The sequence below is a fragment of the Vollenhovia emeryi genome, unplaced genomic scaffold, assembly GCF_000949405.1.
Source record: "Vollenhovia emeryi isolate VEMERY1.0 unplaced genomic scaffold, V.emery_V1.0 DF939133.1, whole genome shotgun sequence".
NCBI lineage: Eukaryota > Metazoa > Arthropoda > Insecta > Hymenoptera > Formicidae > Vollenhovia > Vollenhovia emeryi.
This window is the reverse complement of record NW_011967233.1, coordinates 1,338,280-1,361,218: the sequence shown is the minus strand read 5'-3', so window position 1 is coordinate 1,361,218 and position 22,939 is coordinate 1,338,280. Positions and strand designations below refer to the sequence as shown.

Sequence of the window (22,939 nt, the reverse complement as noted above, 5' to 3'; positions counted from 1 at the left end):
GCAGCCTTCTTCCCATCATATCCCAGTATGTTCGATATGAATACACCACTGGCCCTCTTCAGGGTCACACGAACTGCAAAATCCGAACGGCAACCTCCACGTGCACATTGGGTTACGCCGATGTCGACGGTAATGAACGAAAATACAAGGATTACTTCAAAAAACTGTAACTTGGCGAAAAAATCGCAGTAACTTCTTTTTTTTTTAAATTGAAGGGAAAAGTACACACTTTTTGATACTTCGAGCAGAATTAACGAGGAAAAATTTCCTACACCCAGGCACCTGGCCAAAGTTGGTTAGTTTTTAGGTAAAAACATGTCCTTACATTTTAAAAGCTACAGCAGCGCAGATGCATTCGAGGAAAAATCTGGTGACTAGTTTTCGAAGCTGAAAGTGCAAGCTTTAATTAAAAAAAAAACGGTCTTGCTACGATGATTTTTAACGGAGATATCATCGGTAATGTCGAAAACACAAGGGTTATTTCAATGAGCTGTGAATTGGCGAAAAAAATCGTAGGAACTTCTTTTTTTTTAAATTGAAGAGAAATGTATACACTTTTTGATACCGTAAGCAGAACTAGCGAAGAAAAATTACTACACTCCGCACAGTGCGTCAAAGTGTACAATTTTTTAAAGAAAAAACATGGTTATGATTTTGAGAAAGTTCCGGGAAATGAGAAGAGTGAATGCAAATTCCAATAAGAGCTTCTTAAAGCAGAGGCTTTGCCCTATAAAATGAAAAAAACTTTTCAATTCGACCAGTTTTCGCGAAGTGACGCTTATTTGAAATTCGCCAAATTTTGATGTAAATTTCTTGTTGCGTTAATTTTTTTGACCAGTGTATATAACACTTCCGACATAACATGTCTCCAGATTGCATATTGTTCACACGCTTCAATTATCGTTTTATCAAATACAATAGCACTTATGAAAAAGCAATTAAAATAATAGTGATTTTTAATTATATATTTGCATCACGATGATTCATACGAGTTGCAAAGCAATTTCAAGCAATTGCAATTTACGATAGATTATACAACGAGAGAATAGCAAATTGGCAGGTATATAGAAAACTTTTGCGTCTCGAAAATGTTGCAGTGAGATTACACTAATTACGAGATGCTACTTTTAAGATTAGATTATTAATGTACATACCCCACACAGCACCGAAATATTTCAGAAAGCTCTCAAAAAGCTGTCAATGAAATATGAAACCTTTCAAAAAAATATTTCAGACATGTTTCAGATACATGAAATGTCCGCGTAGATGAGATATCATAAATGTTTCTGAAATATTTCTGAAATGCTTCAGAAATATCTCTTAAATGCTTCGTAAATATTTCTGAAATACGTCGGAAATATTTCTGAAATGCGTCGGAAATATCTCTTAAGATGCGTATCAGTGATGCAAATTCCGATTCTTTTGCAGCACGATGTGGTCGGAGAGGGGATAACGCACACAAGCGAGCAGCCGTATCCGTGTGCGCCCGGCGCATGCCCGGCGCGGCGCCGGGCGCACACGGACACGGCTGCTCGCTTGTGTGCGTTATCCCCTCTCCGACCACATCGTGCTGCAAAAAAATCGGAATTTACATCACTGATGCGTATACATTATGGCGAACAAACGGCGAACGAACGGCGAACGCGAATGTTCGGACGTTCGTATTCGTATTCGTGACTCATTCGTTAGTTCTCTTCTTTGTATCGAACGTTCGCATTCAAAAGCGTTCGCCACATATTCGATATTCGCTATCAAATCTAACCAAATATAATGTAAATAGAAATGGCAGACAATACAATTATTATTGCAAGTGCATCGTTAATAGTACTTGCAGGTTTGCTAAAAAAGAAAAAAAACTCGCTTTCAACCACAGATGTAAACAGCGAACAGCGAATAGCGAAACATCAACGAATCCCGTCCATACTGCGCACGAACTTTCGACTCGGACCGAAGGCGAATCGAACACTACCGATAGTTCAGTTCGCATTCGCTGTGGTGTACACATCTGTCTAATTCGCTGTTCGTTCGCCGTTTGTTCGCACCTTTAAATACTTCAGAAATATTTCTGAATAATTTCTATATTACATTTCAATATTAATTTCCAAGTTATATGTTGGATAGCTTTCAATAATATATGTTTTAGAGATTACGTACGAAATATTTCTCTGTAATGTTTTGTAATATTTCTGAAATATTTCAGTGAGAAGGATCATAAATGATTTCGATAAAACGTTTCAGAAATACTTATGAATGATTTCAATGTTACATTTCAATATTAATTTCCAAGTTATCTTTCGGAAAGCTTCCTGAAACTTGTTTTGCTGTGTGGGACATAAGAATGTTTATATTGATAAGCAATATAACTCCAGCAAGTGCACGTTAGTGTGTTCGTATTATTATACTCTTATCGGAAATAAATGTTTTGATGATATAAGGAATATTTTTAATTATTATCTACAGTATAAATCACGATCTATAATTGGTCTACGATATAACGAGACAAATTATTAATCATTTGTGTAAAACATACTAGAAACGTAATGAATTTTATACAACATAATGTATTAACACGTATTTATTTCATGAAACTTGCTATTTATTATATGTATTTTATCGGTAGATAGAAGTAATTGGTGAATTCTGGAACCAGGTTCTCAGAAAAAAGACTGCGGCATTGCGAAATTATTTATCTCTCACGCAAAGGAACCATTTTGGCTTAAAGTGTTAAATATCTCAATATTTATATCGTTAATTATAATAAAAACATATGAAACTATATTCTTAGAAGGTGATTATTATCACTTTCTCCAAAAGAAGACCATATTGCATTATGAAGCTACCTTACATGCGAAGAAACTATTCCGGTTTAAAGTATTAAATAATGCAAATTTTTTAGTGCTAATTATATTAATTATATATTAATCTTGAAGTGAAGTTGATTAGCGAATTTCCAAAGAAAGAAGACTATGGGCAACTATTTCCAACGTCTGTTAGCTGTTAATAATAACTAACCGAACGTTAACTTTTTACAATAGAACAGGGGTGGGCAAAATGCTGCCCGCGGGCAACGGGCGCCCGCGAGCGCCCGCGGGCGCCCTGCCGGCGGGCATGCCCCCACTCCAATCATCGCCCCACCACGTCTACAATCATATTCGGAACTATACTTCTAAAGCGCGACGTTCTTTCCCACTTGCCGAAACTGTCTCCCCACTATTGCCCGACACGCACAGCTATTGCCTGCGGGCAAACGGGCGCCCGCGGGCAGTGAAAACTGCCCACCCCTGCAATAGAATAGCCGATAGGAATTGACTGTTAATTAGAATAGCCAATAGAAATTGGAAGTTAACGGTCGGTTAGAATTAACAGACGTTGAAAATAGTGGCCCTATGCCGCGCAACGAATTAGTTATCTACGAGGTATCCCTCGTAGATATCCTCAAAGTACGTTCCATTTTTTCATATTACCGCGATAGCACTAGCATTATTGCGCTTGCGCGGCGAATTTGTTAATCCATTAGGCTTGTTTTCTGTTCCTACACTACTGAACTAGTGCAATAAATTAGAGTAAGGCAAGCATATTTTTTCTCATTCTAGTTTACTGCATTAATTCACCAGTGCAGGGATAAAAGACAAACCTATTGGCACAGCAACGACGCTATGTGCAAACAGTTTTTCCGTGTGTAAATTTTGTAGTGCATATTTACAATGCCCGAGGAAATCAAATTGCCCACCGCGCAGTGATGCAAGAAATTAAACGCGGCCCCGTCGGATACGAGATAGAGGAGATGCTTAACAAAGAAGAGCCCACGTCCGTACGCTTTCAGCGCCAATCGGCGTCGCGCTAAACGTCCCCTTAAATCTTGTGTCCGACGAGGCTGCGTCTTATTTCTGGCGCCACTGCCGTCGCTTGTAAAATTAGATCGACGATCCGTTTCTTGAATGTGAGGGACGCATTAAACCATTAGAAATTCACCGTCAAATTATTGAAACTTATAGAATAAAATATATTGTAGGGATGATTAAACTGTGTTTTAAGACTTGGCGATTTAAGTCGGCGCGCATTTCTCGTTTTCGAATACTGTCACAATAGGTGGCATTCGGGAAACAACATTAGATTGTTTATTGCGATGAATATTTCCATATGCCTCGGTGGTCGAATTGGTTGAGATGCCTAGCGAAAGGAAGGTCCAGGTTCAAACCCTGGCTGAGGTAATATTTTTCGCGTTTTTTGAGGTAATATTATTCCTTTAAATTTGTGTTTATCATTTGAACCGTACGAATTTTATTAATTTATAGAAAAAAGCAATAAGTGTGTGTGTGTGTGTGTGTGTGTGTGTGTGTGTGTGTGTGTGTGTGTGTGTGTGATTCTATGACTAGGATATAGGTGCGCCTTTTTAACAAAGGACACGTAAATGTGCACGATGAACGGAGTGGCCGACTGTCTGAAGTAAATAACGATATGGTGCTTGTAGTTGAAGAGAAAGAGAAAACAGACGATTCACAATCGGATGGCCGATCGAATTTTACATGCAGCGGTCGATTTGATTTCCTTAGGCATTGTAAATATGTACTACAAAAGTTGTACATGGAAAAATCTTTGCATATAGCGTCGTTGCCTTGCCAATGAGTCAACAAATTCGCCATGTATGTAAGCGCAATAATGTGACACTAGTGTTATCGCGGCAACCTTAAAAAATGGAACTTCATTGTGGTTATCGCTTGTATTTCGCTCGCAGAGACGGTATTCTAACTTAAGATTTAAATAATAGCTTGAGATTTTGGTAATTAATTATATTAATCGTGTATGTATATAAAAGTCTCTTGTATATGAATTCTAAAAAAATAATTTGTTACCTCTTCGAGCAGTCTTCACTGAATATGTCACATCGTTGAATTCAATGTCTACCGCAGCCATTCTGGAGAGATGCAACATAGTGTCGTTGCCGTTGTCGAAGGTAGTGTCTTTTGTATTCTCGTGGATGCCGTTACCGACTCCATTCACGTTGTTTCCTGAAGTAGGACTCATGATGATTTTTCTACACGGAATTTTGGCAAACGGTTTCTTTTCAGCAGTTTGTTATCATACGCGACACTTTCTTCCGCGATTCAACGAATTGTTCGGCATCAGCGGGAAAACGATTCCAAACTGAAATCAAACGGACAGAAGAACGAATATTAACGTAACTCGAAAGAAAAACGAAGTCACGCGGGCCCGTAAGCGTGGTCATCAGCGTTACATTGTATAGGAGAAAATAACAGTCTTGAATATCGTCATCTCCACTCGACAAGTGAAAAGAAGTGTTCGGAGTTCTACGTTTCTTTATTCTCGCAAGTTACAATAGCATGCGTGTTACAGTCTTCAGAATACTTTCTCTCGAGAAGGAAATGGATTGTTATTTGTCCCTTTTTTTCGTCTTTTTGTTGCTTTCGAAATCTTCCTTGGGGCCTGGATAGCTCAGTTGGAAGAGCATTCGTTCGGCAAGCGGAAGATCCTAGGTTCGAATCGTGATCAACTCCTAGCACGTTATTTTTCTCGTCAAAAATTAAGAAGTGGCGCGTTTTAGTGTTTACCTCCCCGAAGATACACCCCTATTCATTACTACGGACGATTATTGGCCAATTGTCACGTGTGGAACGTAATATCTAAATGTTGTTATATTGTTGTTATATTGTAATAAGCAGCCAAGATAAATGGCGGTTATATATATATCCCGAAAATTTATGTCACGCGCATGCACCATTAAGCTCATACCAGATCACCGATTTAGATTGAGATTAGATTGAAATTTGGCCAATCAGAGCGAAGTTTGCTGATTTCTTTAATAAACCTTACTCTGATTGATCAAATTTCGGTACAACCTTTAATTCGTATGTGTGACACGGGCTTTACGGAAGACGTACGTAGCACATTGAACTTTAACCGCGTTCGATCGAATATCCACGACGTTGGCCAATTGTAGCTAATGAACCTACACACACACACGCGCGCGCGCGCATGCGCGTGTCCATGTAGCGTCATTGTCAAATAAAGTATCGTTAGGTCTAAAACTTAGGTCAAGGCGATACTAAATAATCAGAAGAGCAGCACATGTACGCTGTGGAGTCGGAAAGATTAGGATTTTTGCCTGCACGCGCATAGGGAAAAAGAGTAACGATGAGAATTTCAAACGTTAATGCGAAGTTTTTGGCCTTGTAGTGCTTCCTACACACATGCTTACATTATATTTCTCTTTAATCATAATATGTATATTAGAGTGATTTATCATGCACAAAAAATGCCAAAGTTTAATAAGTTTTATTCGCTTCTCTTTGCGTGTACGATTTTTCTTCCGCGGTCATTTTGTATGTCAAATTTCAACTTTGCATAACTGGTTCGTAAATTCGTAAATGTTTGACAGCAAACATAATTTTAATAGCCAAGCCTATCGACGTTTTCGCTAGAGAACCGTGGGGCATGGCATTTCTCGTAGGAAAAAAATCACACGTGGTATTATAAATTATATCACATACTTGTCACAATTCTTAAAGTTTTCTTTTAAACTCTTAAAGTGAGTTTTAAGTTTACCGCAAATAAAAGTCAAAGGTGTCTAGATATACTTTTCTTATTTTTCTAAAGTAAAATTTTAAGGTTTTCTGAGGTATATTTTCCCAAGGGCAATATGAATCTAATAAAATTAGTTGGAGAAGATGTCATTTTTCAGTTGGGTTGAATCTTGGTCTAGCCTAATAACAATATTTCTGTGCGATTTTTCGCAGTACACTGCGCACCACTTATTTATCGATCTTAAAGCACAGATGTTTGTTGGAACAGTAAAAAGCACACAATAGTTGTTCACTTGCAATATCCAAAGATTAATTTCTAAAAAATCGTCGAACTTTAATTATTCTCGACTGAAGGATTAGTGGCCGCTCGGCATTTCAAGCGAAAGTATTTTGGAATGGACGGAAATTTTCGCGAATAGAGGAACGCCCCGGGAGTATATGGGTACATTCTGCGCATTAGGGATCATTGCTTTGACATGCATTTAACGTTGTCTCGAAGTTTGTCCTGATTTTTCACACTTCCCAGCGTCTGTATTGCTGAGAAATACAGTGGTATCGATTCACGGAACTCACGTTGCTCGCCAATTGGCACGATTACACTGCTGTGACAGAGAAACCGCGAGCGCAATAGAGCTCGACGTACCGCCACCAGTAACAACGGTCGACTGATTCAGATACCACGGTGGCTCACCAACTATATAGCCCTCCGGTAGTGTACATGTACGTGTACGACATGGGCTTCGCAACGTGCGCTTCCTCGTCACGCCGCGGGGATAGCCATACGCGGTGAATGTCATATACTTTTAATCAGCGTCGCAGGCTACGCAACAAAAATACGGAATGATGCGAACGAGTTGCGACTGACGTTATTTTTTTTACGTCAGTCATGTTCTTTGGACGAAAAGGTGACTGACGTGCTTCAACGTGGACGAATGCTTTCCGAATTTTATTGGTGTGACGCCATTGCACCAATATCGATTTATTTCGCGTAGCTGTCTCATCTTAGTTCTCTATGAAATATAAACCAGTTATTGAAAGCATTCGTTTCAAGATATGTTTTTTGCGGTGCGTGTGACCTTCATTTCACTAGTAATTTAAATTAATTTTAATTTGGAGGGAAGTTTACACGCACGTGACGGCTGTTGGATAAAACGAAAATCCCACACAGCACATGATATTAGAATATTCTATACTCATACTGTGAATAAACGCACTATATTTAACATACTGATCATATTCCTATAACGTTTTTGGTGGTATATTATTTTTCATGTATATTTTGGGGATATAATTTTAATATCTCGTACAGTATATTAGTTTTCGTATATGCCCCTATATTCTCCGAACATATAGTACTAGTACCACTCACTGCCGCGACGTGGCGACCGCGTGCTAGTCTTTTTCTTTTAAGTATAAATCATCCCGTATTAGTATAAGAGGCGAGCTGATATGATCCGACAGCGGATTATCTGGGTCATCGATAAACTTCAATGACTTGAATATACTTCTGATGACTATAAAATTTAACACAATTTAAAAATTAGTTTAGGACATAAATTTTTTTTAATAGGAAACCTACTGATACTCTGCTACCCCCTATTAGAAATTGTAAGGCGTAACAAGGGGCAAGTCATGAGGTCTTGATAAGGAAAACCTGATCAGGCAATTATAATTCTCGACGTTAAATTTACAGTCAGGCCTCTACCAGGAACCTACTAAACGTGGTGGTAGCCCTTTAGATGCACATTTTTACAACTATATAGAAATATTTTATCTCATCTCGCACTTACCTTGACGCGATATTTATGTAATATGTTATTCTTGACAATATGGTGATAGAAATAGGAGCACATAATATTTTCTTACACACTTCGTTTTATTTAGCAAAAGTCTAATGGATTTTCATATAAATTATTCTACTTTTTTCTTCTTGTTTTAGTTATATTACGTTTGACATATTGTTGTATCGACAATTTCTTCTTACACACTTCGTTTTATTTAGCAAAAGTCTAATGGATTTTCATATAAATTATTCTACTTTTTTCTTCTCGTTTTAGTTATATTACGTTTGACATATTGTTGTATCGACAATTTTGTACTTTCGTTGCAAATATTTTTGAAATTCGCTTAGTAAAGTTAATTAGAGAGCATTGAGCAATGTGTATAATGTCGACACATTATGATACGAGCAAAACTAAAGTATACTTAGTATTATATGTTGAAATGGTTCTTGAATAAGTTTCTTATTACCTGGAACATCTGGAAAGTTTTGTTTGGTTGCACTCTTTGCCTCAAAAAATAATACGTGATCCCTTTAGAAATAAATAAAATTATGAAAAGAGCAGATATGTCCATCCAGAAATCGAGAGATCTCTCCATACCTGGAACGCAGACAAATTCGTTTACAGATTATCATCGAGATATGAAGCATGCGGAAAGTTATTAGTACAAAAAACACATGCGATTTGTGTAACAGGTTAAAGGGATACCAGAGCGACTGACCGCAACCTTCGAGATATCGAGTCATTATATTCCTACCTATTATTTGCATAATTTCCTTAGGCGAACTGAAATGACAGTAAAATTCTTCTGTTGGGCAAGGTATTCTTTGTCTACCATATCCATATATAGCCGTCGTGAGACCCTCCAATCCATACCGAAGGTGACTCGTATACATGAAGATCGTCCGAAAAAGTGGTCGAGGCCCGGTTGTTTCGACACCAAAATCTTGTATTGCGGTTAGTATCAAAGGGCAACTTATTATGGACCCAATAACCATACTGTTCTATTAAAGGACAGTACAAATTAGGTATTTATCAATCTTAGGAAAGTTTTTCTTCTCGTGCCGTATTTGTGATACAATCTTGAACATACTACAGGATTAAACATGCTGCCAATGTTTTGTCCTATGCTCTCCGAGATGAAAGCACACACGAAGCAAGTGCCAAAGAATATGGAGCTTCTGTGCAACTCCAGGGGTTGTCCCGTAATCAAGTAGATTATTGTGAGATAGCAAAATCCAAAAATTATCTGGAAAAAGACCAAGAATAATTCTTACAATGCTTGGATAAATAAGCGGATTAGAATCAAGCAGAAAATCTAATGTATTGAAAATAATGGAATATAATCACTTTGTTAAAAAGTTCTAGAAACTAGCTCTTCCTATAGAAACTATAATGAGACCAGGAGCTATAATTCACATGGAACAATTTCTTGCCCAGAAAACTAAAAATTCCATTCGAAAGTTATTCAAAGAAAAAAATTCTGCTATATTAAATATATCCACAATATATACATATAAACACAATTTATAGAGAAGACCAACCTGTAAAGGAATACTGACTACTGTTAAAGCCCAATAATATGCACTAAGATTATACCATCCGTTGAAATGTTCCCGTGCCATTAATTTAACTTCCGAAGGAACTGAAACAAGAAAATAATAAAAAATAGAATATATATGTATATGCATGTATATGTATATTACAATTTTGAAATAATATTTCAAAAATAATATCTTTAATATACGTTTTGTTGTCCTAATAAATCATGGCTATATAATTTTAGCAATTAACGACCAATGGCTACAATAAATTCGTGTTAGGCTTCAAACAAGGTACAAACTTAAAGTGTAAATAATTTTTTAATTTTTTAAAGTTGGGCGCTAGATTTACACCGGTCATATCACGGAAATATCAGCAAGAAAAAAAATGTTGATCAATCAAGAAACTAAGTTTTATTTTCTTATACATCATCTTTAATTTTTTTTACGTGCAGGGAAGGTTTTCTTACAAGTCAGTAGCACCGGTTGCAAAGGTATATACAGAAAATATATCTGGCATCCGAAGCAAAAGCCAAAGTTGAAGAGGGCCCTGGAGGCATCGTTGCCTATATTCCAAAATAGTGAGCCATTCACTATCCCCAAAAAGATAAGTACCCATAACTTCACGTACATATAATTCTGTGAACACATAAAGAAATCTACTCATCTTTATGCGCAACTGATTTCAGAAGAGACCTAAAATCTAGCCAAATATCTAATACTTTTGTTAACTCTTTAAGAAAATGTTTATGTATTTTCTTTTCATCTATAAATATATTGCTGTAAGATAACTCGATTGTTTCTTACGTTACTGGATCTTGTATAATACAAATCACCTGGTACTTACAAAGGGAAGATATAGGTCCATATGCTGGGATTTGGCTAAATTTTAAATACGTTGTTCTACATCCCCCTCCTCCCCCATAATAAACGGTGCAGTAACTCTTGCCAATGTGCATTAGTTTAGAAATTAAATAATTTTTAAAAGAGCCACGTGTATAATCTACCGAATCGATAAGACGTTAATTTTTAGTTTAGTCGCGTGGACGGGCCAGTAAATCAAGCGACTAGAATGCTGGAGGTCTCGAGTTCAAGACCGGCTTTTTTCCATTTATTTTATGGTAATATATTTTTTGTATAAATATTAATGCTATATTAATCCTAAATAAATTTTTATTTCACGAATTTGCATTGTAGAACAACATATTTAAAATTCAGCCAAATCCGAACCTACGGACCTATATCTTCCCCTTGTTAGTAATTACTCATTTCAATACATAAGATAGTAATATGCTAGCAGTTGACTAATAGATTTGAGCAAAATATTGCAGCAAACTGGCATTTGCTTTGTATTCGCCTAAGTTCATATTCATACAGTTAGTGGCCAATATAATCTGATAGTAAATTAGCGAAAAAAAAACAGATTTTATCACTTAAATGTATACAAATGAGTATTTAGATAAGTTGTACAAATGACAATTAAATGGCCGTATTGTTATGACAGATTCTTTTTATATTTCTGTTAATATTAGATCAACATAATCTATAGCAATCATTTTATAAAATTTATTTCCGATAAATTTGACTATCTGGAAGTTCAAAATACACATGGATATGAAAATACATCGATCTTACTCTGTTTCGGTACAACTGCGTCATCATTCTTCTTACTGACGTATTGAATTGATAGATCCATGAGATTTTTGGATTGTTTTTGTCGAAATCAATTTCGCTCTTTGATTGCAAAATCGGAACCAAAGGTAGATTCGTGTTTACGCATGCAACCATCCGTTCGATCAGATCGAAATCATGTTCATCCGATGCCATTTCTATTACTGAAACGAATATTCAATGTTAAAAAATTGTGTGGTGAAGAGAAAGGACTAATACGAGCCACAGACGCAGAAGTCAAGTGGTTTCCAAAATATAGGATTCTTCTTTATTGATCAAACGTTTCGACCCTTTTTCAGGTCATTCTCAGTGAAAACTACGATCAAAACATTAATAAATAAATGATAAAAACTAACATAAAAATACAACTGACAGATATAAATTATAGATGTAAATAAATTACCTACTGAAGAGAGTTAGATGTGTGTGAAAAATTATTAGAGCTAAATAACTGTCAACATAAACCATCCTCTATCGTTCGGAAGTCTCCAAATGTTGAGTGCCATAAAGAGTTAGTAAAAAACCATTTTTTATTCAAATTCACATCAAAGAAATTAATTAAAAGAGTGTTATGGAGACTCACTTGAACGGCAGGAGGATGTTAACGATGAACAGTAAAATAAGAACTGGTGACAAAGGTGAATATAATATACAGGGTGTCAGATCTCTCTTCGCATCATTTATGAAAAGAAGTCACGAAGTTCCAAATAGTTACTTACGAGTACGGCGGCCATCTAGTGGCGGAATACCGTACTTTAAGTTGGAGTGAATTTTGGAGTGATAGCAACTTTACGTTAAAAATAAATGTGAAATCCTTCACTTTTTGTCTTACTCTTGGAGTAAATATTTACTCGAATAGAGTAAAGTGGTCAGTAACACTATGATTCGAGTGAAAATTTCGCTCTAAACATTTTTGAGAGCGGCCGACAGAATTTTTGCATACGAGATTACATGTAACTTACTGAAATCCGCAGGACTGTAATGTTTCGGGCATTCTAGGCCCACGTCTCGCATGAACGGCACCACGTTGCTCGCGGTGTCCCTGTAAACGCATTGTCCGTTTGTCAAGATGTAGACGTGATCGAATTTATTAAATGCGCTTGCGCTAGGCGTGTGCATTGAGCACACAACAGTCCTCCCTAAATGCGCCAATCTCTTGAGAATATCAACGCACTTGGTAGAGGAGAGGTTGTCCAGTCCGCTGAAAAAAGAGAAATCTCCTTTAATGATGTTTTTGTGATAAGACTCTCCGAGAACAGAGTTTAATAACATCTCGTCCCTCACCGTTACGAAACTAAATAAATAAGCTATTTGTATAATGTCAGCCGAGTCCAGCCTACTGGTTTATCGTGCACTTATTCGTTCAGACGTTTTTATCTATTATTCAAAAACTATTCTACATTTTGCAAAATGATATAGGACTTTTCGATTCAGTTTGCCTCGCTCTATCTAAATTTTCCAGCGGATTCGGCTATTGCATGACACCTTATATATATTTATAGATGATTATGCATGAAAAATTTTTTATCGGGAACTCATGTAATTCTCGGTTTACAATATAACTCAGTGTACAATAACATATAGTTCTCTCAACATTAAAAATGATATAAAGTTTAAAAAAGAATATTACGTAAGAGGCTAGAAGCCCAGAGTTTGCATCATTACCGGCAATATCAGAAATCACGTGATTGAAAGTGACGTTGCTATACATTTCTTAATGGCTATTGAGATATATTTTGCAAACTTTCTAATATGTAGTTCTACAACGTTACTGAAACATTTCGGCTGAAAGATTACAACTGCATGCCTCTAAACCGTCGCTGCAGTATTACATTGCAATATGTAATGTTGAAACGTTTCTGAAATGTTTCTGGAAGATTATCTCCTTTATTTCTTCTGGTAAAATCTTATGCTCAATTTTTTTGGATATAACATTTTAATATAAAGTCTCTAAAAAGTAATAAAGTATTTAGTTTATATAAATATATATTTTAGTTGGCGCAACTTATTGATATCATTACTTTTGTAGAGAAGATACTTTTGTAAAGAAGGTAGAAATGTCTTTTTTGTAGAAAAATATATCCAACTAATAAAATTATATAATTCTTGATTGGATGGCATTTATACTTGGCGCCTTTTTTTACTTTTTTGTAAAGGTTAATTTTTTTAAGGTGGTAAAGTATAATTTCAATAAAATGTTTGTTTTCATTGTTATTTCAGAAACTTTTCAATCTATCCTCGTAATATTATTTATAAATTTTAACATTGCCTGTAGGGGCTTTTCGATGCATTTCTATTGACGTACAACTTGCTTTTTAAATCTTGTTAGTGTCGGATGGAAACTAAGATACTTATGCACTGTATTTATTAGCTTTTACTTTATGATGGATGGACGGTCTCTTGAGAGTCTTTCATGTTTCCTTCTTCTTCTTTGAATGCATTCTAGTTTAATAATCCTAGCCCGTTATTTTTCTTACCGAACAGTTATTAAGCAGCGTGTTTTATTATCCACTTCCTCTAAGACACGCCCTGTTTATTACATATTATCTTATTAGAGACCGTGGTCGTTTTGTATTTACCTACTCTAATTGTAAGAACAACCTGTCGTTGAGAGGATCCGGCCGGCTAAGGCAAGATCGTGGAAGGATTATTTGTTACACAACATATATACATCACAAAAGAGGTCCGACCGAGCAACCTCTACGTGATATAATTTGAATAATGCTAATACCAGCGGTACTGTTGCATTCAAGCTTTATAACTCAGAAAGTGCTTAATGAAAATATACTTTATTATAGCGCTCTCAAAGAGCTTTCAAAATAAGCTATAAAATATGCAATAAAAAATGGGGATCTCCATTAAAAAATTTTAGGGTCAATTTTACGTTACCATGACACACTCTTCAAGGTTATACTGATGTTGCTATGTAATGCGTTAAGTAATTCAATTGAAATCCTACAACTTTTATCTAAAACATTTGTTTCTAAAATGCATAGTTTCCGAAAAATGTAGGGGTTTTCATACTTTTTCCTCACTCTGTATAACATTAAGATAATCAATTTTAATCGATCTGATTAACACTTACCAAGTCGGTTCATCGAGAAAAATAACAGGCGGATTATTTACAAGCTCGAGTGCAATTGTTAGCCTCTTTTTTTCACCACCAGACAATTTGTCTGTGACTGTATTTTGTGTTCCAGTTAATCTAAGAATACTTAGAATCTCATTTATCTGAAATAAATTGTTAATATTTTGTAAAATGTATCTCAGTGATCTATTTTGCGATTTGCGCAGCACAAAAGATGCTTTTATTCTAATGCCACGTAACTTTTTAATACTAGCCGCTTCTAGTCTTACAATAGTCTGACGTATTACGTAAATTTTTTTTAAATTTATTATAACTCAAATATTTTTGTTGTTATTCATTTATCTTCCAATATATGATATGATATAAGGCTATGATCTCTACTTACAGCAGCGCGTTTCTGTAACCTTGATTTCCTCTTGCCGAGCTTAAAGTCGGCGGCAAAGGACATTGCCTCGAAAACAGTAAGATTTGGTTGTGTCATATTGTCTTGCATGATGTAACGCGACATCTTCTTAAATTTCTGCACGTCTCGCAGTTGTCCATTGATACGTATCGACCCACCTATGTCCATGCATCTGTAACGGAGCAGCTTTATTTCAGTTTATTTCCATATTGAAAGAGAGAGGAAAAGACATTGCACGTTTTTATGACGCGTTGGTAAGCTTTTTGTCGCGTGCGACGTTCAACCCTACATAGGATGCAACCTGATGTAAAGTATTATGTTAATTTTAATATCATTGATTATTCAACCATTGTGTCACGGGTTGATTTAGAGGTCAACAATCATTGAAATTCTTCACGAACAGAGCTTTGCATGAATTTCGAGCCCGGCCCATCGCTTTCCACACGCTCATTCGTTCAGACGTTTCAATAAAGTATTCGATAACTACTGCGAATTATAGTATTAAAATTACATCACATTATGCAGAGGCCGATTTTTCGTAAACATTTAATTATGCTTAAATAAATGACAACGCGAGGATAATAAAATTAGTCAATTTAACCCGCTAGACGATTAAAGAATTATTAGGATTCACGATTATACTGACCTGTATCCTGCAAGAACGTTGAGTAGCGTCGATTTTCCGGCACCAGAAGGACCTAGAATTACCGTAAGTTCACCCGATTTAAATTGCCCACTAACTCCCTTCAGAAGCATCTTAAATTCTGTAAATTTAACGAAAAGATAAGCATTATAGACATGAATAATTTTTTGTAATTTACGTATTGAAAATTTGATGTTCAAGACAATGTGTTGCCAGATACACAACGAAAATTAATAGTAAGATAATGAAACACTATTTTTTAGTAGCAGCATTCATTATTTGAGTTAATTACTAGAATTCATTAGTAAGATTAGGAGATGAAACTATGCGTTATTACCATTAGTTTATAAGACATATTAGAGATAAAAGATATCAGAGATGAAAATATCCTTTGCACATCTTTTTGAACTCATTCGCAATATCATTGGTATCACTTGGTCATAAAAACGTTATTTTTTCTGCTTTAGCATTCTTAATCTTATCGAAGTGTTTTGTCAAGAACAAGAAAAAACTCGAGTGCGTATAATGTACTTGATTATAAATAATTAATTGAAACGCATTTACAGAAGTACAAATCAGAGTATACGACATAGACCGGCATCGGCATGACAAAACATTGAAACATACGTTTTAATGAGACTGTCTACAGTCTACACTAATTGGCAACGATCTGCATGTTTCGTCAACAGAACATACCATACTTAAAGAATATAAAGTTAATAAGTATGTACAGTAAAATATTTTTTGTACAACGACGCAACCTTTGATAAGAATAATAATAGCATTAATCTTTTTGCATGTGTAATTTCTAACGCTTTAGATCCAACCCAGTAAACGCCAAAGTAACAGTTACATAACATCAATATAAATGTAACACATGCCTGTTATATTGTATTACATTTGCATTGATGTTATGTAATTGTTACTTTGGTGTTTGCTGGGAACTCTTCTTTTACGTGTTAAAACGTTCTTCCACATAAGCGTGAAAAGAATATGTCACCAAATGAGGAATTTTAATAAAATATCATTATTGAAAACGAAAATACCGAAAATTATTTCTTTCTACGCGATAGATACATAGTGATAATTAAGAAATTACGTTACTATACATATCCGTGTAAAAAATAAAACGCATAAGATAGTTGGACATACATATTATTTATCAGAAATGTATGTATAGTATGCAACAGATTATTTGATTCAGTTATTCTTATTTGCCTCTACAGCAGATCGATCTCTGCAGCTAATACGAGTATCTATAAACCGCTCGGTTAACTACAGTTGCGGTCGGTAATCCATCTTTTATGGTAAAAAGTTGTAATAACTACTATAATAGAGAGAAACCTGAGAGCGACCACCGGAAATCTACTAGCTCAGAAACAGATGCACCCCCTGACAAGACGGATGTCAACTACGTCCGTTCACTTGGTAACGGTACACAAGCTATGGTTCATGTCCAAACTTTTCAGATGGATATGAGAGTCAGATGAGATAAATAAGTGTATACATGTATACATGTATATTACATCAAGAAGGAAGTCAGAGGCCAGAGCCTATCACCGGTAGTCTATCAGATTATTGAGGTTGAGCAACGTTGAGTAATGGTTAAAACTTGGATGGATGACCGCGATTTTACGTTTCTTCACACGTAGCTACAAAAATTATGCTCACAGTCTGGCCGGAACGATTGGGGCCATCCTGTATATAGTTATGTATAATGTATTATTATTATAAAAAATTTTTTCACTGGTAGGTTTCTATATATCTCTACATTATATGTACTTTTTGCAAGACTTTTTGCAAGACTTACAAAGTTTATATTTTAAGAAAAATTCAATATCACCATGACGCAAGTAATGTATGTTTCATACGTGATGTATGATTTAAATTATTTAAAATATTCTAAATATTCTAAATTATGACTAACTTATGATTACTTTATTTAATCAAGAATTGTAATTAAATTCTGTTTGCTCGTTCGCCGTAGTTTGAATTAAAAGAACTTTAAACCTTTGAAATCACAATCAACTCAACATGATAATCCTCTTTACGTATATCTTACCATACTTTTAAGAGACAACATTGATCAAGAATTCTACGAATAAATTGTATTTTCGAAGTATTTGAATGGAAACATCAAGACATGTTAATCCATCGCTACATTAACTCGTGAACTGTAACGGATAACAAGAATTTTCAAATAATTATTTATTTTTAAAAGGAATATTTTTGGAAATTAGTTCTAAATTAATTTAAAGTTGCAACACAGAGAAACTTGAGTTAATATTATTAAGAAAATCACTTTTATTTGTAAAGTAATATTCTCATCGAATTTTCATTGATAATCACTTGTAGATAAAGCTCTGTACTAGTACTAGTACATTTTATTGATTCCCCTTAGGGTTACAAGGCGTTTTTGAAGGAACGTGCCCAAACCTCTTATAACACCTCTCTCTATATCCACATCGCTATGTGGCGATCGAACGAAAAACCAACAACGTTTTTGTTTGGTTTTGAACCCGGGTCTTTGGATTACCAGACCAGCGCACAATCCTCTGTGCCACGATCGCCACTTGATTTAATTATATTGTAAAATAGTACAAATAATGTATCTCGGCGATTATAAACCGCTAAAACAAGATGTGCACGTAAAGAGTAAAAATATTTTTACGTTGTAAATTGAAAATTATACTACACTTTATTCAAACAACTTATTATTCGCCAATTAAATGACGACTGCGATAATTACAGTTTCATACTATGTACCACTTGCTACGTAATGTGTCTTTCAATTACATATTGTTCGCACGCTTCAATCATTGTCTTATCACATAAAATAATTATACTTGTGAAAAGCAATTATAGTAATGGTAATTTTTAATTATATAATTATTATCATGATGATTCAAACGATTTGCAAAATATATTTTCAAGCAGTTGCAATTTACAAAAAATTATACTATGAAAGAATAGCAGTTTGGCAGGCATGTATATAAAAAAATACTGCATGCCGGAAAATGTTGCTGTGAGAGCGTATCATACAAATTGCGGGATGCTATTTTTTAATTACATTATTAGTGAATCAAAATATTTATTGATAAGCACATAACTTCAGGAAGAGTGCGTGTTTCGTATAATTAGTGTACTCTTAGCGGAAATAAGTATTCTGGATGGTATAGTGAGTGTAATCGAGTTGTTTCAATTATTATATCCGGTATAAATCGAGCTACGATCTACGATTCTTTAGGGTACAGGATAAATAATTTTGTGAAGAAGACACCAGAAACGCAATGTTTTCCTTTTAGATACCGCATAATGCATCAACACGAGTGTATGTTATGAAACTTGTTCATTTTATCGATAATTGTAAAAATAATTCGTGAGATTTCGAAACCGGATTCCCAGGAAAAAGTCTGTGCCGTATCGCAGTATTTTTAGCCTGACGATTTAAGTCGGTGCACAGTTCTAGTTTTGAATACAGCTACGACATCTGGCATTGGAAAACAACATTAGACTGTTTATTGCGATAAATATTATCACATATCTCGATGATCGAATTGGTGAGACGCCCGTCTAGTAACCCAGGGAGAAATGATTCGTTGAAACAATTTGACATTGTGTCGCCGTTGATCGACGAGTCATTTATCACTGGAGAGAGGGAGGTCCAGATTCAAATCCTGGCTGAGGTAATATTCGCAATAAATTTAAAATAAATTATTTAAACATTAACATACTATTTTGGCCTTCAATCCTATATATTCCTTGTGTTTATTAGATATAGGCCTTATAAATTTTATTAATTCTTAAAAAACAATTTGTTACCTTTTGGACCAGTCTTCACTGAATATGTCACATCGTTGAATTCGATGTCCACCGCAGCCATTCTGGAGAGATGCGACATAGTGCCGTTGCCGTTGTCCAAGGTATCTTTCATACTCTTGTGGATGCCGTTACCGACTCCATTCACGTTGTTTTCTGAAGTAGGATCCATGATGATTTTTTCACACCGGAGTGAACGGTTTATCTTCAGCTGGCGTTTGCTATTACACGAGACTTTCTCCCGCGGTGCGATAAATCTGCATCAGCGGGAAAATAATTCCAAACTGAAACCAAACGGACAGAGGAACGAAATATTAACGTAACTTAGAAGAAAAACTAAATCTCGCGTGCTTAAAAGCGAGATCATGTTACATTAGGCAGGAGAAAATAACAGTCTTGAATATCCTCATGTTCTCCTTTCGACAAGTGAACAGAATTTTTCAGAGCGTTTCTTTATATTCGTGAGTTATGCCAGCATGTGTGTTAAAGTTTTTACAATACCTCCTTTTAAAAAAAAAACAGATTTTTCCCTTTTTTTCATTCTCAGTTTTTGTTGCTTTTGAAGTGTTCTACGACGATTACACGTGCGAATTATCACGATGTTTTTACTCGGAAATATACGGCAAATTTAAGATAATATGGGAAATTATTTTTTTTTAATGAATTACAAATTGTATTGTTTTATAAAGCCTTTTATATTACGACAATAAATAACTTTCCATATATATAATAGATATAATATTATCTCAAAATATCCAAAAATATAGAGTTACGTGGTTTTATCTATATAGATAATCAGGAAATACATTGATTTACGAAGGCCTTTGCGAGATACGATGTTTTATAAATTACCGGGGAAGTTACGTTGTTTTACTGATGGACTGGGGAGTTACGATAGTTTGTGAACGAAACGCTGAGTTACACGGTTATTCATAGCACCCGTCGAATTCTAATCCATAGTGTGACACGGACTTTACGGAAATCATACAAGTATGTAGCGCATTGAACTTCAGCCGTGCGAGCATTTAATCACGTGTTCGTGACGGTAAATTGCAGCTAATAAACACACACACACGCGCGCGCGCGTACGCACGCACGCACGCAGGCACACGCCGCGCGCCGCGCACATGCAACGCACACGCAGCCACATATCTTGCGCGCGCGCTCGTGCATGAGCCTTTTCTTGTGCATTAAACGACGATAGGATGTACGGTCTATGCAATCATACATCTTTTAGTTGTTTATTAAGTTTTTTATGTAAAATTGCATGCAAAGTTTAATGAGTTTGACGCTCCTTCCTGTGCCTACGAATTTTTTTATTCTTCCATCTTTTGACATAGTATAATTAACTTTATCTGCGTAACTAGCTTTTAAATTCCACTTAAGTTCAGTTGAAGTTAAATAAACAAATTGAAAATTTGCACTTTGCTTCCCCATCTGGCCAAGTTGTTTATTTAATTTTAAAGGTGCAAATTTGCACGGTGCTTTCTCATGATCTAGGCAAATTGTTTTTTTTTTATTTTGGCTTTCTCACAGAGAAAGCTTTGTAGGTTAAGATAGAAATTGAAAATTGCTTCTGTCGAATTTTAATTTGCGCGCAAAGTTTTCTCTATGAGGAAGCCAAAATTGAAAAAAAAACAACTTTTTCAGATAATGAGAAAACAATGTGCAAATTTCTACTTTACATCTTTAAAATTAAAGAAACAACTTGGCCAGGTGAGGAAGTAAAGTGCAAATTTCCAATTTGCACCTTTTTCTAATATTTTTGTTTTTTAAATAATGTTCTTTAAATAATAATTGACTTAATTCAATTCAACAACAGCCGTCGTATATTAGCAAACTAAGTATATGCACAGGTGGAATTCAATATCTCAACATTTACGGAAGTTAGAGAGCGGACAAGTTAATCACATAGCCACAGATATTTTCTTAAAATTGTATTTTTCGATGTTTGTGTGTGTGCGTGTGTGTGTGTGTGTGTATGTGTGGAAACATTCTAAACCAATTGGCACTGAAAAAATGCAAAAAGATTTTTTTCTCGAAAACAAAGTTTCTTCTATGAGCAAGTAAAAAATATATAAGTAAGGTATAATCAATATGAACCTAATACAATTTAATGGAAAAGGTGCTATTTTTCGTACTGGATCTTGGTAGCTTAATAACAATATTTCTGTGCAAATTTTATATACTTTTACCAACGCAGTAAACTGTACATCAATTATTTATCGGTCTAAAAACAGATTTTTAATGAAACAGGAAAAAACTATAGTTATTTACTCGCAATATGCAAAGTGTAATTTGGTGGTGTTGATTCACGGAACTTACCTTGTTCGCTAATTGCCACGATCACACTACTGCGATAGAGAAACCGCAAGCGCGGCGAAGCTCGTACCGCTACCAGCAACCACGGTAGACTGATTCAGACATCTGTTGGCTCACGAACTATCTCTCCTCGTTATTGTGGAGCATGCCCCTTGCAACAGACGCATCCTCATGACATGCACACTGAGATAATGCGCTTTAAAACCGGACATTCAACATAGAAAAGTCTTCGAAAAAGAAATTTATTCTTACCCGCATAACATCGGATGTTTATGTTATAATGTTTAGCCAATGTTGTTGCCAATGCACTGTGCCACTAGGGTGTAGTATACACTGATGCAATAAGTTGGAACGAGACAAATATAGTTTGTTTTACCCTAACTTATTACACTAATGTACATTAGTTTAGAAAATTTTCCGAAAAAAATCTATTAGCTTAGTTGTATACAGTGATCATTTATCGTCATTTAATGAGAACTATAAAAAAAGGTTGTAATTTGTTTATAACTAGTGATGCCAGAAAGAGGATGCGGCTAACTCGCGATGCAAGTGTGGAGATATGCACATAAAGAGAATTTACAAAACACTTTATACAAAACCTTAATGAAGAATTTAACTTAATTTAATGGTCTCTTACGTTTATCTTCATGAAGAAAATACATAAAATTAAAAAATTTTTAAGGTATATTTTTTCAAGGAAAGTGAAAAATTTCTAGTGACGTAACTACGAATCAATAAGAGACTACGAAGAAGTGGATGACAGTGGCTTTTCGCGACTGGAGGCTCATCTTGCCTTTTGGTAGAAATTTTTGATATAAGCATTCACAAACTTTTCTTGGATATACCATTCTTTTATTTTTTAATTGTTACTAATTTGTGCCAAGTTTTATAGTTTTCCACCAAATGGTTTAACAGTTGTGATAATTTATATCATATCATTTGCCTCATTATTCAATCTCTTTGTTAAAAACTTTGATACACATTTTTACAACTATATAGAAATATTTTATCTCATCTCGCACTTACCTTGACGCAATATCTATACATATATGTTACTTTTGACAGTATGGTGACAGAAATAAGAGCACATAATTTAACTTTTTTTATTTAGCAAAAAATTTGTCTAATG

The 22,939-nt window shown here is 35.2% G+C and overlaps 1 protein-coding gene across 3 annotated transcripts; it reads right to left on the bottom strand.

Moving 5' to 3' along the window:
- Positions 1-5,099: 5,099 nt before the first annotated feature.
- Positions 5,100-22,810, bottom strand: LOC105567874 (ATP-binding cassette sub-family G member 1-like). 3 transcript variants are annotated; one of them, XM_012023112.1, is made up of 13 exons: positions 21,814-22,810; positions 19,492-19,772; positions 15,673-15,790; positions 15,009-15,198; positions 14,621-14,766; positions 12,498-12,736; positions 11,500-11,699; positions 10,335-10,503; positions 9,868-9,968; positions 9,417-9,572; positions 9,081-9,327; positions 7,116-8,854; positions 5,100-5,145 (listed from the first exon to the last, which is right to left on the bottom strand). In XM_012023112.1, the coding sequence occupies exons 2-12, from the start codon at positions 19,658-19,660 to the stop codon at positions 8,754-8,756; spliced, it is 1,836 nt and encodes a 611-aa protein (XP_011878502.1). In that variant the 5' UTR covers positions 19,661-19,772; positions 21,814-22,810; the 3' UTR covers positions 5,100-5,145; positions 7,116-8,753. The 3 variants fall into 3 exon arrangements, with proteins under 3 accessions (XP_011878502.1, XP_011878501.1, XP_011878503.1); XM_012023111.1 differs by having other exon boundaries at positions 7,116-8,923; positions 21,814-22,479; XM_012023113.1 differs by lacking the exons at positions 10,335-10,503; positions 11,500-11,699 and having other exon boundaries at positions 7,116-8,923; positions 21,814-22,522.
- Positions 22,811-22,939: the final 129 nt, after the last annotated feature.

Coding starts and splice junctions, on each gene's coding strand:
- LOC105567874 (XM_012023111.1), bottom strand. CDS start 19,660: ATGGATCCTACTTCAGAAAACAACGTGAATGGAGTCGGTAACGGCATC. Junction 9,969..10,334: donor GCAACCGGTGCTACTGACTT/GTAAGAAAACCT, acceptor TTCTTGTTTCAG/TTCCTTCGGAAGTTAAATTA. Junction 8,924..9,080: donor GGAAATTATGCAAATAATAG/GTAGGAATATAA, acceptor TCTGCGTTCCAG/GTATGGAGAGATCTCTCGAT.